Genomic DNA, 19,233 nt, shown 5'->3' on the forward strand with positions numbered 1-19,233 from the left:
CTGCACCTGGCACTGTTCCTGCTCGAACGACACCGGTGTGAGAGTTTGTCCATGTGAATTTCAAACTGTTTCACCCGTTTTTCGTCCAAACTTAGCACTATGTGTGAAGGGGCCATTACATTTCACACAATGTCCCAACTTCATTGGAACTGAGTTTGTACAAAGAAATAGCAACAGTATGACACTATGGTAAATCTGCATGAAGTAGACAGTTCACAAAAACTGAGTGACTGTGCAAGAAGGAGAAGAGTGAGGAAAGCCACCAAGAAACCCAGACAACCCAGAAGAAGTTATAGGCTTATGTGGCTGTGATTGGAGAAATTGTGCACAGTGCAAATTTTGCATCACCACTCTGAGCTTCATAGTGGAGTAGAGTGAAGAAGGACATTCTTTCACCAAAACAGACCAAATCCAGGCTTACATCTCAGATGTACCTTCTGGCAATTTGTAGCTAACTTTCAGGTCTTTTTAAGAAAATCCTCCTCTATACCACTTCAACATGAAGCTTTATAACTAGTGGTACAAAATGCAAAACCTGCACTGTGCACAATTTCTCCAATACTTAATAGTGTTTAAATCAAATGTTCTAGCTGGTTGAACACATGCAAACTATTGGTAAGCGGCTCAGCTTTAGGAGGAAAAAAAGTTCTTTACTCACTAGTTCTTTGTTACAAAAGAGTACGTTGCAGACACACACAGAAGAAACATTACAAATGTGTTGCATGTTTGACAGGTGCTGCTGCACGTCAACATGTGTTCACTCCCATTGTAAAAACCTGAGTTGGTTGTAAAAACCTGAGTTGGTGGTACTGTTCACAATATCACACAAAATCACAATATCACAAAAATCACAATACCAAACATTTTGTAATAGTGTTTGTTGAGTCTAAACTTAGTTTGGGGTAAACTAGAACTTGCATTTTTCATGTTCAACACGAATGGTTGCAAATCCAAAAACAAAGGAACATCAACACCCAGATGGTTTGTCAGAGAGCAGAGTGGGTCAGAGGACTTGATGCTTTTCAACATGATGGAAAATACTTGGAGAAATATGTTGTTTAACAATCTCTGCAGGTTGCATGAATTAACATATTATTAGAGAACAAGCTGTAACACAAAGACAACAATATAATGATTTCTGTTCAATAAGCAGAGGAACATTTCTTTCTTTTCTCCGTGGGCTTTGTGCAGTTTCTCAGTCTCTTGTTGCATGGAAGAGTCCCCATCGCTGGTCTCCACTCTTAGAACGTTCTAGTTTTTCATGCCATCCATTTATGAGTGCAAGATAGTCACCTTCAGAGAGCTCCTACAGCAGAGAGAGGCAGGCACGTTTACTCATTCAGAGCATGTCAGCGATTTTTCGACTGCGTGCTGCATGTGGTCATGAATGTATATACAGAAAACTATATATACATGTTGTCTGTTATAATCAAAATCCGTTATATGTATCTAATGGATTAGTTAGTCAGGAGGTGCCGAACGATCTACAGGGAATCCTAAATCGGGACATGCCTCATTTAATGCTCAGGTAAAAACCTCCTCTGAATAAAATACACGCCTGCTTTAAATAAGTGGCAGACATTATGTCCATTAAAAAGATTACATTTAGCCGAGTCACTTTGTTTTCTGCGGAGTGCGACCTTAAATCCTATGTAGCGAGAAGCCTGCATCCACCATTCAACCTCCTAAGTTTGCATTAAGCAGAAATCATAAAAGCATTCTTCAAAGAGGAACCCATTCCAACCAAGGCATGGTGTTGGAAAAATTCACATCTGCCATTAAAATTATCATTTACTCACATATATATATTTTTCTTTGACCATAATTCTCCTATTACCCCAACCTGCGATGAGCCCTGTGAAAATAATTGCTTAACATTCCAAACACCATCAAGGTTGCAGACAGCTTGATCAAGGACTGCATGTCCTGGTTGTGGTTTAACATGTGCCAGCAGAAAACTGATTAGTCAGAGGAACAGAATGCTCCACAGCCTTGAAGTGCCTTGGATTTGTCTGCCTGCGATGTGCATCATACGATCACATGTATGTAAATGAATGATTCACCCTGTAACCACCCATGTTTGTGTCTCAATAAAAAGGCTGCAAAGTGGGACCTCTTCGGAAAAGACTGCACAGAAAAGCTGCAAGTTCTGTTGAGCTCTTCCCCTTTGCGCAAAGCCACCAAAACAATTTCTACTCTCTGTCTGGTTCTGTTGAAGTCTTGTTTTTGTATGTGCAGGTAAAAGGGTAAACCTGACATATTTCCTGTCGCCGTGACCCGGATGTCAACATACCCAGTCGATGCGGAAGGAGGGAGACACACCGAAGCCCGTCAACGGCGGGCTCCACAGAGAGGCCGAAAGAAAGTCCCGGGGAGTGAATTCTCCGCCAGGCCGGTGATTTAGAAGTCAACCTCCAACCGCAATGCTGGATTGACGACATCCGGAGGGGAAAAAATCAATGGACCAGACAGACCGAAAGTAAGTAGGAAAACGATGATCACAGAGACATGACACAGGAATAAAAATCGTACGTAGACTAGTGGCGCTCACGGTCCACAAAGAAAAACGTGTGGGACACGTTGAATAAAAACGTAGGATTTAACAACAGGATACGTGAAAAGTAATAGTGATCAAATTAACGCAGGATTTTATAACAGGATGCAACAACAGGATGCAACAACAGGATACGTGAAAAGTAATAGTGATCAAATTAACGCAGGATTTTATAACAGGATGCAACAACAGGATGCAACAACAGGATACGTGAAAAGTAATAGTGATCAAATTTACGCAGGATTGTACAACAGGATGCGACAAAATACAGCTGTCTAAACGAATGAATGTGATTTGTGTGAATGTGATTTGTATGAAAGGGATGATTTACAATTGACAGGCGCCCTGACATCCTCCATTCCAGGGGACAAAAACGAAGGCGCTGTCTGTGAAGTAAATTGTGAACCGATCCATACACACCACACCTGTTTGTGTTGAACGACGTGACTGAAAAGAGGCACTAGGCAAGGTCACCCACCTCCTTCGGGAGGTTGAAGTGGTTGACACTTTTCAAACTGTTGACCAAACAGTAAAAAGGGACAAATAATCGTTCGTTTTGTTCTCCCTAGGAGACACCCCCCACGAACGACCAAAATGGGAAACACACAGGGTAAACAAGTTTACGAAAATGATCCAAAATACATGCATTGACTAAACCCTGACTATATGCGGTTTCTAGAAAAATGGGGAAGAAAATGCAAGTTTAATGGGAAATTGTTAGTCGATCCCATACAACAAATTGTTGATAAACTAACAACAAGCGCTGCGATGAAAAAAGGAGAAAGAAGGAGGAGAAAAGAGGAAGAATTAAAATGTGCAAAAGTATGGTTAGGGGAAGAGCACGTGATATTTGACAGACAGGAAAATACCTGTTGGAGTTGTGGAGAATTTGGAAATTGGGCACAAGACTGCCCCTATCAACAAGGTCCATCTCAAAGGAAGGGCCCCGCTCCATCAGCCCCTCCCTTTGAAAAATGACTAGAAGCTTCAAAAACTGCAGTATTTAAATCAGATGACATTCCTGTCACACCAACTAACAGCAGGATAACTCTGATGATTCTGATAATGACAATTTGGATTCAGTGGACATTTGTGGAGCATGGACAGTGATGGGCATGAAAGACAAACCCACGATCACTTTGGTGGTAAATGGTTTTCCGTTGAGTTCTTGTGTGATACGGGCGCATGTAGAACAGTGATGAACACACTGCCCCCTAAAGCAAAAGAATCACACAATAAAATTTATGTGAAATCAGCTAATGGTATGACTAACCAAGAAGTAATGTTGAAACCAGTGAACATTACTGATCCAGACACCCACCGTGAAATAAACAAACCCATTGTCTTTTCTCCAACATGTCCAGTGAATCTCCTGGGACGCGACTTGTTACAAAGTCTAAAGATTGGCATCCTCCCAACTTCAGGAGGAATAAAAGTGGTCAGACTGACTACAGATGACATTTTATGATGCCACAGAAGCGACTAGATACTCATTGGACCTGACAGACATGACACAGGCTTCATGCCTACTTCAAAAGGCTGTAAAGCAACTGACTGATTTACAGCATGCATTCCATCCTGAACAGTTACACATCACATTGTACTACACTCACAGACCCCAGGACTCCATAAAATCCAGATTATTACCGTTTTTTTTTAGATCAGCACCAAATCACTAAATAAAATATATATAAAATATATTGTTAAAGTGAGTTTGAAAAATGATTTTTTTTTAAATGATGTGATGTGTATTAATTTCTGAGAAATTGACAAAAAAAATCCTCTAAATTGTTCTATCTCACAAAATTAAATTAAGCTTAAAATTTTTTGTTTTTTAATTTTCTTGATTCTACCCTCTATCCAGATCTTCTCCAAAAGTTAATGGATTCTGGTTTGGGTTCTGCTGTGCTCCACCCCTCCACCAAGTATAGGCAAAATCAATTTAGTAGTTTTTGTGTAATCCTGCTGACAGGTAAATAGACAAACAAACCAGTGGCACTGAAAACAGCTTGCTTGGCAAAAGCAAAGTGACAGAAGCTTAAGGTGTCCATTTATACCGACAGCCAGTATGCATTCTCTACAATTTTCTCCTTTGCTAAACAGTGGGAACAAAGAGGCATGGTGACCTCTACAGGAAAACCAGTCACTCATGCTGGCCTTTTGCGAGACCTTCTATATGCTGTAACCCTCCCGTCTGCTCTTGCTTTATGCAAATGTGCTGCACACACTAAAGGCACTGATTATGTTTCCAATGGAAACCGCCTCGCTGACACAGTTGCTAAAGCGGCAGCGGCTGGTAGTTACGGTGTTTCTGACGCCTATACACCTGACACAGATGTTCCACTTATTGACTCAGATATTCTGAAAGACATGCAACAACAATCACCACAGCAGGAAAAAACTATGTGGTTGAACAAAGGGGCGACATTGAATTCCTCAAACATCTACCTCATTGGTGACAGGCCCATCCTTCCTAAAAATCTTCATAAGACAGCTGCCATTGTGACCCATGGTCCTTGCCATGTGTCAACTGGAGGGATGGTATCACTGATTGAACAGCATTTTCACACCTTTGGGTTTAATTCCTATGCAAAAACCTTTCGCAGAACATGCATTGTATGCATGAAACACAACCCTCAGGGTAATATGAGACCAAAACGTGGACAGTTTCCACAGCCACAGTACCCATTTCAGACAGTACATATGGATTTCATTGAATTAAATCAAAGTGGTCCATACAAATACTGCCTGGTGTTAATTGATGCATTCTCCAAATGGGTTGAAATCATTCCATCAAGACATGCTGATGCACTGACAGTCGCAAAAGCAATCTGTAAAAAACATTGTCCCACAATATGGGATACCAGAAACAATGTACAGTGACAACGGGACACACTTCGTGAATGAAGTAGTGGAGAAAATGGCTGATAATTTGAAAATTAATCTGAAACATCACTGTGCATACTACCCACAAAGTGCAGGACTGATAGAACGCACAAATGGAACAGTGAAAAGCAGACTGAAAAAATGCATGGAGGACACAGGCCGTCCCTGGCCTGAATGCCTAGACTTAGTGAAGCTGTACATGCACATAACGCTGACCAGTTCAGGACTGACCCCATTTGAAATCCTCTATGGACAACCTTATAGGCTACCACTTTTTTCAATGGACTTGAAGACAGCAGACGAAGAACAGACTCTAGCTGACTTTATGAGACAAACTTTACAACAAAAAGAAATATCCAATGCACATTCACTGCCGCCTGATACTTTGTCTCCACAGGATAAAGTGCTGGTCAAGCCAGGAGATTTGGTGTTCATGAAAGTCAGCAAAAGAAAGTGTTGGTCCAGTCCACGCTGGGAAGGACCATATCAAGTGCTACTTACTACACCCACCGCAGTGAAGATTGCTGAAAGACTGACGTGGATACATCTAAGCCATTGTAAGCTGCAGCGTGTGCCAGGAGCCTCAAACGAGTAGTGGGGAAGTCTGACTACAAAGGGGTTCCACCATATAGGGGTGGTTCGTCTCAACGTCAGTGAAGCAGGGGGATCCCTACTCAATTAGGTGTGGTTCCCTGGTGACACTGTAGCCTAGCAACAATGCCTGAAATGAATGAGCAGGGAGAGCGTGGCCCAAATAGGCGTACTCGTCCCTCCCATTGCAGGACAGGCTGTTGTGCTGTGGTCTTAGCATGTATGGTTCTGGTGGGACTAATGTTCTGGTGGATAGCCCAACAATGGATGCTACGTGTTCAACTGGCGAAACAACAGCTGACCACCAGAGAGAAACGATACGTCGACACGCCGGAGACACCATGCCACCCATATGCCATGAATATGTGGTGGAGATTTGTGAATCACACTTCACACATGGCTAATCAATCTAACTGTTGTGTATGCGCTCACATGCCAGTGTCCAGCACTCACAATGGGCTACATGCTACAGTACCACCACTTATTAAAACAGACTGTTTATTAGCTTTGTCCATGCACCCAGGAATAAATACAGATATAGACCAGGCCAATTTCACCATCCCAATTAATATAACCGGGTTTTCCACGTTATCCCGCATAAATTGTTCAGCGAGTGGAACACCCGACGCAATAGCATGGCCCCAAGTAAAAAAAATCCCTTACTAATATCCGACCTACTGATATACCACGCTTTTGACTATTGCATGATGGCCAATGGTTCTAGACGATTAGGCGATGTTCCCGAATGGTTGTGCAATGCAACATACACCTATTGTCAGTATGAGAATAAAACTGCCCAAAAACAATGCATGAATAACAATACCTGTGCCAACAATGCAACCTTAAGACAACTATTCTACAAGAAATCATTTGATGACAAAAAGTGGTGTTATAATTTGTCAGGATGTGGTTGTTCCGCAATTGCTCCCTCCAAAAAGGATAACAGGATACTAACTGATTACTACTGGCTCTGCGGCACCAATGTCTATGCCCACCTCCCTCCAGGTTAGGGAGGGACATGCAGATTAGTGTATTTACATGAAGAATTAGTTTACATCCCTAAACATTTATGGTCAACCTCTACTCTTAAATTCAGGGAAGCCCACAATATCAAACGATCCAAGCGCACCCTAGTTGATACTGAAGGAGACATACCTCCAGATAAACGTATCTTTGGGGACGGATGGAAGGTTTTATTCGGCTTTGTTCCTCAAGCTGGGGTCAACCTAGTGGCAGATCAAGTGGAAATGACACGATATCGTTTCTTACGTTTTATGAACTCCACCCTCGCTATGGCAAATGCTACAACGGAAGAAATAAGAGCCCTCCGACTTATGGTGTTACAGAACCGTATGGTTCTGGACTTGTTGACCGCACCGCAGGGAGGTGTGTGCGCTATAGTGGGCACAGCGTGCTGCACTTTCATTCCAGATAACACCACTGATGGAGGAGCTATCACCTGAGCCTTGCGAGAAATGACTGAAGTTCGGGACTCAGTTGAGTCCACCATGCATTCCCACCACTGGGACTTCTGGTCCTGGTTTTCTTCTGGTACCTGGTGGCAACTACTGCTCAAAGTGTTGACTCCGGTCTTTGTAATAATGGCTGTATTTTTCATGTTATTCTGCTGTGTAATACCCTGCATCTGTTCCATGATTGTTAAAACTATAGCGCAAACATTTGTCCAATGCAACGTTCTTCAACAGCAACAACCTCAATGCCACTATCAATCTTTAATGTGAGATGACCTGGACGCCTATGATGACACGACTTCTGTGTGAATACGTAAAGCAAAACTTGAGATGACATCCATTCTGTTCATGATGTTGTAATTAAAAATGTCACTGGCAAGAGATTATAACTGATGTTTTAGAATGGTGTTTTTTACATACATGTTCATAAATGATAAACAGGAGGGATTATGTTGGAAAAATTCACATATGCCATTAAAATTATCATTTACTCACACATATATATATATTTTTTTCTTTTGACCATAATTCTCCTATTACCACAACCTGAGATGAGCCCTGTGAAAATAATTGCTTAACATTCCAAAACCGTCAAGGTTGCAGACAGAGGCTTGATCAAGGACTGCATGTCCCTGGTTGTGGTTTAACATGTGCCAGCAGAAACTGATTAGTCAGAGGAACAGAATGCTCCACAGCCTTGAAGTGCCTTGGATTTGTCTGCCTGCGATGTGCATCATACGATCATGTGTATGTAAATGAATGATTCACCCTGTAACCACCCATGTTTGTGTCTCAATAAAAAGGCTGCAAAGTGGGACCTCTTCGGAAAAGACTGCACAGAAAAGCTGCAAGTTCTGCTGAGCTCTTCCCCTTTGCGCAAAGCCACCAAAAGAATTTCTACTCTGTCTGGTTCTGTTGAAGTCTTGTTTTTGTATGTGCAGGTAAAAAAGGTTAAACCTGACACATGGGAAATATCAAGTTGTCAAAAGGAGGCTTTCCTGACCATAGCACAGGATGGCCAACTGTCATCAACCCCCACCACTAACAGGATTTAAGATCTCTAAAGTGTATTCCTCATGGAGCTGTGAATCCCCTTATCAGCACCGAAACCAGATGTTGCCAACTCCTTTCTCATCTAAAAAACACAGACCCCAGAAAGACCTACTTTTCCATAGTCTAAAAACTATGTCTTTACAACAAGATTCAAGTAAAATCATACCACAGACAAACTGCCATCAACTTGGGAATCACACTGCAGTTTGTCTGGTTCAAATCGATGCAGGATTGACAAATATAATATGATATGATGAAATCCAAAACCCAGTCCCTTCCAGTCCGTGAACCAAGTTGGACAAATTGGGGAAGGGCAGGTAACTAACTTGTACAGTATTATAAAGTTTAACCAACTTTTTCAAGGTGGTTAAACTTTATAATACTGTACACGTCACATTAAATTGATATATTTGGCATTTTGTGCTCTGATCATAGATTGTAGAAAGTTTATCGAATGTGCTTTTTCATATATAATCGTGTCTGTGATAGTTTTAAGGAAATGGTGTTTGCTAGAGTTTTGCAATACAGGACTTGCTTGGTTTGTAAGTGGGAATTTTAAGAATAACAGACGCTGATTTATTATAAAACTAGACAAAGGAACGAAGTAGAAAAGTACAGTACCCAGAATTCTTGGGGGTGGAGCTTTTAACCCTTTAAAAGCAGGCACCCCCGGGGAATCACTCTCTTTCTCTTACGCACCCTTATTCTAAGACTCTCTTCGTCTTAAGCTCTTCTCTTCTTGGGTCTTGAGACACTGCCTAGCCGTCCAAATTTTTTATGACCTTTTTGTTGGGAAAGTGTAGGTACATGGACCCACAACAGGGGGCGCAAATGAATGGACAATGGAATAGGTCAAATAACAACACTTTACTGTTGTGAATGTGCACAACAAATACAACAGATTGCAACAATAGACAACAGTCAATTCACAAGGTGTCGTGTGGGCAGGCTCGAAGATAGGAGACGCCTGTCCAAAGCAGAACCGGAACCACATGATTTCCTCCACCACCAGACCCCGGGAATACTGGAGCCGCCAAGTCCCGAACTCCCAGGTGGCCACTGCCTCCGCGTGTCGGATCTGGTACTGCTGGCGAGGAACAAAAAGCAAGTGAATGAGGATGCGTTTGCACCCAGGAATCAGCACGGCAGGAAAACTACCTCCACCTCTCGTTGGAAAAACAGTCCAAAAGATAATGCACAAAAAGTCACAAAGGTTATTGTCACGCAGACAGTTGAGGTACGTTACCTTCCAGGTAGAACGATATCTCGGCAAAGAGGTGGAGATGTTGTCCTGCTGATATACTCCTGCCGATCAGATGAGTGGTATCAGCTGTTGCAGGTGATGCGTGACAGCTGTCACCCTGGCTGCTCCTGTGAGGCGGCTGCGCCCTCTGGTGCCTGGAGCCCGCACTCCAGACAGGGCGCCCTCTGGTGGTGGGCCAGCAGTACCTCCTCTTCTGGCGGCCCACACAACAGGACCCCCCCCTGAACGGGCACCTCCTGGCGCCCGACCAGGCTTGTCCGGGTGGCGGCGGTAGAAATCGGCCAGGAGGGCCGGGTCCAGGATGAAGCTCCTCTTCACCCAGGAGCGTTCTTCAGGTCCGTACCCCTCCCAGTCCACCAAATACTGGAAGCCCCGGCCCATCCTACGGACATCTAAGAGCCGGCGCACAGTCCAAGCCGGCTCGCCATCGATGATCCGGGCAGGAGGTGGTGCCGGACCGGGAGTACAGAGGGGTGAGGTGTGATGGAGCTTGATCCGGGACACGTGGAAAACGGGATGGATCCGCAGTGAGGCCGGAAGCTGAAGCCTCACTGCGGCTGGACTGATGACCTTGATGATCTTGAACGGACCGATATACCGGTCCTGCAGTTTAGGGGAGTCCACTTGAAGGGGTATGTCCTTGGTAGACAACCACACTGCCTACCCTGGCCGGTACGTAGGGGCCGGGGTCCGCCGACGGTCTGCATGGGCCTTCGTCCTCATCCGGGCCCACAGCAAGGCAGAACGGGCGGCACGCCACACCCGACGGCACTTCCGTAGGTGGGCCTGGACCGAGGGCACACCGACCTCTCCCTCAACCACCGGAAACAAAGGAGGTTGGTACCCCAGACACACCTCGAAAGGGGAGAGGCCGGTGGCTGACGACACCTGGCTGTTATGGGCATACTCGATCCAGGCCAGATGGGTACTCCAGGCCGCCGGGTGCGCGGCTGTCCCGCAAACGCAGGGCCTGCTCCACCTCCTGATTGACCCGTTCTGCTTGCCCGTTGGTCTGGGGATGATACCCGGATGAGAGACTCACCGTGGCCCCCAGTTCCCGGCAGAAGCTCCTCCAGACTTGCGAGGAGAACTGGGGACCGCGATCGGAGACGATGTCTGTTGGAATCCCATGCAACCGGACGACGTGGTGGACCAGGAGGTCCGCTGTCTCCTGGGCCGTCGGGAGCTTCGGGAGGGCCACGAAGTGGGCCGCCTTGGAGAATCGGTCCACTATCGTGAGGATGGTGGTGTTGCCCTGGGACGGCGGGAGGCCCGTGACAAAATCCAGGCCGATGTGGGACCAGGGGCGATGGGGCACGGGCAGCGGCTGGAGCAGTCCCGAAGCCCTGCGATGATCAGCCTTGCCCCTGGCGCAGGTGGTGCAGGCCTGGATATAATCCCGGACGTCGGCCTCTAGGGATGCCCACCAGAAGCGCTGCCGGACAACTGCCACGGTTCTTCGCACCCCTGGATGACAGGAGAGCTTAGAGCCGTGACAGAAGTCCAAGACTGCAGCCCTAGCTTCTGGTGGGACGTAGAGTCTGTTCTTCGGCCCAGTTCCGGGGTCCAGGCTTCGTGCCAGGGCCTCCCAGACGGTTCTCTCTACGTCCCAGGTGAGGGTGGCCACGATAGTGGACTCCGGGATGATGGGTTCCGGTGGATCCGACAACTCCGTTTTGACTTCATCTTCATGTACCCGGGACAAGGCATCCGATCTCTGGTTCTTGGTCCCGGGACGGTAGGTGATCCCGAAGTCAAAACGGCCGAAGAACAGTGACCAGCGGGCTTGCCTGGGGTTCAGCCGCTTGGCGGTCCTGATATACTCCAGGTTCCGGTGGTCAGTGAAAACCGTGAATGGCACGGACGTTCCCTCCAACAGATGTCTCCACTCTTCAAGAGCCTCTTTCACCGCAAGGAGTTCTCGATTGCCGATGTCATAGTTCCGTTCGGCCGGGGTCAACCTGCGGGAAAAATAGGCACACGGCTGAAGGACCTTATCGGTCTTCCCGCTCTGGGAAAGCACAGCTCCTATCCCTGAGTCCGAGGCGTCCACTTCAACCACTAACTGGCAACTAGGATCGGGCTGCACCAGAACGGGTGCAGACGAGAAGCGCTGTTTCAACTCCTTGAACGCGGCATCGCAACGATCCGACCAGGTGAAGGGGACTTTTGGTGAGGTCAGGGCTGTCAGGGGGCTAACTACCTGACTGTAGCCCTTAATGAACCTCCTGTAGAAATTAGCAAAGCCGAGGAACTGTTGCAGCTTCCTACGGCTAGTGGGTTGGGGCCAGTCTCTCACCGCCGCAACCTTGGCCGGATCAGGAGCGACGGAGTTGGGGGAGATGATAAACCCCAGGAAGGACAAAGAAGTGCGGTGAAACTCGCACTTCTCGCCCTTCATAAACAGTTGGTTCTCCAACAACCGCTGCAGGACCTGACGTACATGCCGAACATGGGTCTCAGGGTCCGTAGAGAAGATGAGTATATCATCCAGATATACGAAGACGAATCGGTGCAGGAAATCCTGCAAGACATCATTAACCAATGCTTGGAACGTCGCGGGGGCGTTTGTAAGACCGAACGGCATGACCAGGTACTCAAAGTGACCTAACGGGGTGTTAAATGCCGTCTTCCACTTGTCTCCCTTCCGGATCCGAACCAGGTGATACGCATTCCTAAGATCGAGCTTGGTGAACATTTGGGCTCCATGCAGGGGCGTGAACACTGAATCCAACAAGGGCAATGGGTATCGGTTACGAACCGTGATTTCGTTCAGCCCCCTGTAATCAATGCATGGACGTAGTCCGCCATCTTTTTTTCCCACAAAAAAGAAACCTGCACCCATCGGGGAGGTGGAATTCCGGATCAACCCGGCAGCTAAAGAGTCCCGGATGTAGGTCTCCATTGATTCGCGCTCAGGTCGTGAGAGGTTGTACAACCTGCTGGACGGGAACTCAACGCCCGGAACCAAATCAATGGCACAATCGTACGGACGGTGGGGGGGAAGGGTGAGCGCCAGATCCTTACTGAATACATCCACAAGGTCATGGTACTCCACCGGCACCGTCCCTAGATTGGGCGGGACTCTGACCTCCTCCTTAGCCTGGGAACCGGGAGGAACCGAGGAACCTAAACATACCCGATGGCAGGTCTCGCTCCACTGAACCACTACCCCAGATGGCCAATCGATCCGGGGATTGTGTTTTAACATCCAGGGGAACCCTAAAATCACACGGGAGGTAGCAGGAGTCACAAAAAACTCGATCTCCTCCCTGGTGATTTCCTGACACCACCAGAGTTACAGGTGGTGTCTTATGTGTGATTGGAGGGAGTAGGGAGCCATCTAGTGCCCGCACCTGCACAGGCGAGGTAAGCGCCACCAGAGGGAACCCTATCTCCCTGGCCCATCTGCTGTCTAACAGATTCCCTTCAGAGCCCGTGTCCACCAGTGCTGGGGCCTTCAGGGTTAAATCCTCATAAAGGATTGTAACTGGGAGTCGTGTGGCAATGTGGGTGTGTCCCACGTGAATGTCTCGGCCCACCCCTAGCCCAGTTTCTAGGGGCGGGCGTTTGTGTTTAACCGCTCGGGGCAGTCTCTTACCTGATGCTCTATCGAGCCACAAACAAAACACGCTCCGCGGGCCAGCCTCCTCTGTCTATCTGGTGCCCTAAATGTGGCCCTGCTCGTGTCCATAGCTTCGTCAGCAGGGGGAGCTGTAACCACACGGAGCGCAGGGGCCGTGGAGCGTGGGGAGGGCGGAACGCGGTCGGAACCGGAAGGGAGAGGGATGGCGCGTGCCCGGCCACGCCCTTCGTCTCGTTCCCGACGGCGTTCTTCTAACCGATTGTCTAATCGTATAACGAGATCAATAAGCCCATCTAAATCCCGCGGTTCGTCCACCAGGTGCTCCTTTAGAACCAATGACAGTCCGTTTACAAAGGCGGCGCGGAGGGCAGTGCTATTCCAGCCGGACCTCGCAGCCGCGATGCGGAAGTCGACTGCATAGGCAGCTGCGCTCCGGCGCCCCTGTCTTATTGACAGCAGCACGGCTGAAGCGGTCACTCCTCTATTTGGGTGATCGAACACTGTTCTGAACTCCCTCACAAACCCATCATATGTCAGAAGGAGCCGTGAATTTTGCTCCCAGAGCGCGTGCCTCACCACAAAGCAGGTTTATTACATAAGCTATCTTGCTGGCATCAGTCGTGTACATGACAGGACATTGTGCGAAGACGAGCGAACACTGCATAAGGAAGTCCGCGCACGTCTCCACACAACCTCCGTACGGCTCTGGAGGGCTTATGTATGCTTCCGGGGAAGGTGGGGGGGGTCGTTGAACGACCTGTGGAACGTCACTTGTACGCACAGGGTCGACAGGAGGGAGAGCCGCAGCAGCGCCCTGAGGGCGCGCTTCCACCTGCGCGGCGAGAGCCTCCACCCTGCGGTTAAGGAGGACGTTCTGCTTGGTCATTAAATCCAACCGAGCCGTGAAAGCGGTGAGGATCCACTGCAACTCACCGATCATTCCTCCTGCGGACGCCTGTGCTCCCTGTCCTTCCATTGGCCGTTCAACAGCCGGTTGACGCCCCTCGGGATCCATGACGATGGCCGAGATATCCTGTTGGGAAAGTGTAGGTACACGGACCCACAACAGGGGGCGCAAATGAACGGACAATGGAATAGGTCAAATAACAACACTTTACTGTTGTGAATGTGCACAACAAATACAACAGATTGCAACAATAGACAACAGTCAATTCACAAGGTGTCGTGTGGGCAGGCTCGAAGATAGGAGACGCCTGTCCAAAGCAGAACCGGAACCACACGATTTTCCTCCGCCACCAGACCCCGGGAATACTGGAGCCGCCAAGTCCCGAACTCCCAGGTGGCCACTGCCTCCGCGTGTCGGATCTGGTACTGCTGGCGAGGAACAAAAAGCAAGTGAATGAGGATGCGTTTGCACCCAGGAATCAGCACGGCAGGAAAGCTACCTCCACCTCTCGTTGGAAAAAACAGTCCAAAAGATAATGCACAAAAAGTCACAAAGGTTATTGTCACGCAGACAGCTGAGGTATGTTACCTTCCAGGTAGAATGATATCTCGGCAAAGAGGTGGAGACGTCGTCCTGCTGATATACTCCTGCCGATCAGATGATTGGTAACAGCTGTTGCAGGTGATGCGTGACAGCTGTCACCCTGGCTGCTCCTGTGAGGCGGCTGCGCCCTCTGGTGCCTGGAGCCCGCACTCCAGACAGGGCGCCCTCAGGTGGTGGGCCAGCAGTACCTCCTCTTCTGGCGGCCCACACAACACTTTTGTCTGCAACCACATGCTGTGTAACATATTTCTTGTTTGTGCGTGCCAGCAAGAAATTACTTTTATCCTTTTTTCTACAGATAACTTTTGCTCAGCTTTTGTAAAGTTAAACGCACAGGCGCATTTAACTTCCTTTCGCGATTTTTTAAATTAAAACTTTTTTTCTTCTTGAACTCTAAATTCATCTTGCAAACATTTTTCTTACAAAGTCAAGTATTTTTGTATCGAGTTGTGTGATTTGATCTGGCTTCCAAAGACGACGACGAAAGGCAAATTTTTGTTTCACGAATAGAATAAATAAAGACACTCAAGCCTTTATTCTGACTATTCCAGACTACAAGCGCTGCAGAGATAAAAACATCCAGGTCAACTGAGACGTTAACAGTGATTTGAACTGCCGCCGCAAGTCACAGCCTAACAACGGAAAGTGTCCCCGGTAACCAACGAAACCGGACGGGGTAACCAGCAGAGTCTCTTTGTCAAGGTCCCTGAAGAACAACCTTGTTATAATTTCATTCAGTCATAGGTGGTGCCCCCAGTATTTGAGGTCAAATTATCCACAAGTGATAATTTCAAATATCCTAAAACACATATTATATTCTTCCTGATGCTACACCTACAACCTGATTTATGCTTTTTATCCATCCTGATTTATGCTTGTGCAACTCTGTAACTCCGTGCAATGCAATGACATCAATGTGCTGACAAGTTTAAAGTTCTCCACCACAGCTTTATGCATTTTGTCTGGATTATGTTTATTCTGGATTAATTTGTCCCTCAAGGAGCTTTTCTTTGTGCAGTCTCCAAATCAAAGGTAAGGTGTACAATTTCCACCATGAATTGAGGGTGTAATCAGCTGCACACTGCAAAAACCTTTAAAATATGATTGGAGAGGGAAGAGAGAAAACATAAAAATGATCAGAGCCTTTTGCAGTGATTTATCAAGTGCACATCAGGCTGCGGGTCCCATATCTGTGCATGTTTTGTAAAAAAATAAACTGCCAAGCATCAGTGCTGAACTTCAATTTTGTACCTCTGTTACTGAGCATGTCCAGACTTCTCGGTCCAGTACATGTGAGGGGTTATTAACGGGAATACATAGCGGTCAGACAGGATGATTTGTCCAATGTGAGTGAAAATCCAATATACAAAATCCAGTATATTAAGTACTTTTAGGGACTTTTGTTTTTGTCTGGTGAGTGTGAGCATCCGGTTTAACAATTACAGTTTAGGCAAGTCTGACTGTGTGTATATATATGAGGGCTGTCAATAAAGTATAAGTCCTTTTTATTTTTTTCAAAAACTATATGGATTTCATTCATATGTTTTTATGTCAGACATGCTTGAACCCTCGTGGGCATGCGTGGGTTTTCCACGCCTGTCGGTGACGTCATTCGCCTGTGAGCACTCCTTGTGGGAGGAGTCGTCCAGCCCCTCGTCGGAATTCCTTTGTCTGAGAAGTTGCTGAGAGACTGGCGCTTTGTTTGATCAAAATTTTTTCTAAACCTGTAAGGCACATCGAAGTGGACACGGTTCAAAAAATTAAGCTGGTTTTCGGTGAAAATTTTAACTGGCTGATGAGAGATTTGAGGTGATACTGTCGCTTTAAGGACTTCCCACAGTGCGAGACGTCGCGCAGCACTCCCAGGCGCCGTCGTCAGCCTGTTTCAAGCTGAAAACCTCCACATTTCAGGCTCTATTGATCCAGGACGTCGTGAGAGAACAGAGAAGTTTCAGAAGAAGTCGGTTTCAGCATTTTATCCGGATATTCCACTGTTAAAGGAGATTTTTTAATGAAGGGACGCAGCTGGCGCGGTGCGGCGGCACAGGAAAAACACCTCCGTGTTGATAACCATTTGTAAAATCCAGGCGGCTTTTGATGGCTTTCAGTGGAGTGAGTATATGAGAAATTGTTTAACAGCTGGACATGTTCCAACTTGTCCTTAAGGCTTCCAACAGAGGTGTTTTTCCTGTGGCGGAGCGTCGCAGCGGCTGCGACAAGGACTCCTCCCACAAGGAGTGCTCACAGGCGAATGACGTCACCGACAGGCGTGGAAAAACTCACGCATGCGCACAAGGATTCAAGCATGTCTGACATAAAAACATATGAATGAAATCCATATAGTTTTTGAAAAAAATAAAAAGGACCTATACTTTATTGACAGACTTCGTATATATATATATATATATATATACACTCAACAAAAATATAAACGCAACACTTTTGTTTTTGCTCCCATTTTGTATGAGATGAACTCAAAGATCTAACACTTTTTCCACATACACAATATCACCATTTCCCTCAAATATTGTTCACAAACCAGTCTAAATCTGTGATAGTGAGCACTTCTCCTTTGCTGAGATAATCCATCCCACTCACAGGTGTGCCATACCAAGATGCTGATTAGACACCATGATTAGTGCACAGGTGTGCCTTAGACTGTCCACATAAAAGGCCACTCTGAAAGGTGCAGTTTTATCACACAGCACAATGCCATAGATGTCACAAGATTTGAGGGAGCGTGCAATTGGCATGCTGACAGCAGGAATGTCAACCAGAGCTGTTGCTCGTGTATTGAATGTTCATTTCTCTACCATAAGCCGTCTCCAAAGGCGTTTCAGAGAATTTGGCAGTACATCCAACCAGCCTCACAACCGCAGACCACGTGTAACCACACCAGCCCAGGACCTCCACATCCAGCATGTTCACCTCCAAGATCGTCTGAGACCAGCCACTCGGACAGCTGCTGAAACAGTCGGTTTGCATAACCAAAGAATTTCTGCACAAACTGTCAGAAACTGTCTCAGGGAAGCTCATTTGCATGCTCGTCGTCCTCATCGGGGTCTCGACCTGACTCCAGTTCATCGCCATAACCGACTTGAGTGGGTAAATGCTCACATTCACTGGCGTTTGGCACGTTGGAGAGGTGTTCTCTTCACAGATGATGCCAAGGAGATGTGTTGCACTGCATGAGGCAAATGGTGGTCACACCAGATACTGACTGGTATCCCCCCTCAATAAAACAAAACTGCACCTTCAGAGTGGCCTTTTATTGTGGACAGTCTAAGGCACACCTGTGCACTAATCATGGTGTCTAATCAGCATCTTGATATGGCACACCTGTGAGGTGGGATGGATTATCTCAGCAAAGGAGAAGTGCTCACTATCACAGATTTAGACTGGTTTGTGAACAATATTTGAGGGAAATGGTGATATTGTGTATGTGGAAAAAGTTTTAGATCTTTGAGTTCATCTCATACAAAATAGGAGCAAAACCAAAAGTGTTGCATTTATATTTTTGTTGAGTCACTCTTTCCACATTTCCCTACAGTATAAGAGTGTGTGTGTGCGTGTGTGTGTGTGTGTGTGTATGTATTAACCTCTATGAATTCGTCCTTCATGTCCTTTGCTCTCTGCAGCTCTGCTTTAATCACCTGTATGAACTGTTCTGTTCGGTCCTCGACTTTCACGCTGGAGAAACCAGCTTTCTCAATTAACTGCAGAGGAGAAAACACAAATACAGAGAAATAAACAAAGGCAACAGCACCACCAGCTGATGGACAGTTGCAATAAACCACTTTGGAGTATTGACCTGATCTGCATACTGGTTTAAATCAAAGCACACACTATGGTGCCACTACAGTATGTGCTGGACTGTCTCAGGGCCATGTTTGCCCTCCTGATACTCAGAGTTTGTTCTTACATTGCCATGATCAGAGCCTCTACAGAAACTTTCAGGCCTGACTTTGCCAGCAAAATCAAAAATGGTATTAAACACAAAAAGCACAACTGAACAATTGGCTAGAGGCCTTTTTAACCCTCTGAATGGGATTTCTTTCTGGGAAGAATTTCCCAAAAGTTGTGATTGTCCAGCATCTTGTATGTACAACGTGATGTGGGGCAGTGACAAATGTCTGTTTATATAAGTGGGCAGGACTCACATGTACTAAACTTGTAGGCACAGTCAGACAAGCTATCAACAGAAGAAACAGAAATTTCAGATTACAGCGCACAGACGAAGCAAAGATAACTGATGTTCTTTGAAAATGATCTGAGAAACCGAAAAAGTTGAAAAAAAAAACTGACAACACCTCAAAA

At 46.5% G+C, this 19,233-nt stretch overlaps 1 protein-coding gene across 1 annotated transcript in view; it reads right to left on the bottom strand.

Annotated features, from left to right (window-relative positions):
• Positions 1-1,135: 1,135 nt before the first annotated feature.
• Positions 1,136-19,233, bottom strand: part of pmt (phosphoethanolamine methyltransferase) — a 67,851-nt gene continuing 49,753 nt past the window's right edge. Inside the window, 2 exon segments of the mRNA XM_034182267.1 lie at positions 1,136-1,306; positions 18,516-18,632. Coding sequence (XP_034038158.1) covers positions 1,196-1,306; positions 18,516-18,632 — 228 coding nt within the window. The 3' untranslated portion in view covers positions 1,136-1,195.

Source organism: Thalassophryne amazonica, chromosome 11 (genome assembly GCF_902500255.1).
Source record: "Thalassophryne amazonica chromosome 11, fThaAma1.1, whole genome shotgun sequence".
Classification (NCBI taxonomy): domain Eukaryota; kingdom Metazoa; phylum Chordata; class Actinopteri; order Batrachoidiformes; family Batrachoididae; genus Thalassophryne; species Thalassophryne amazonica.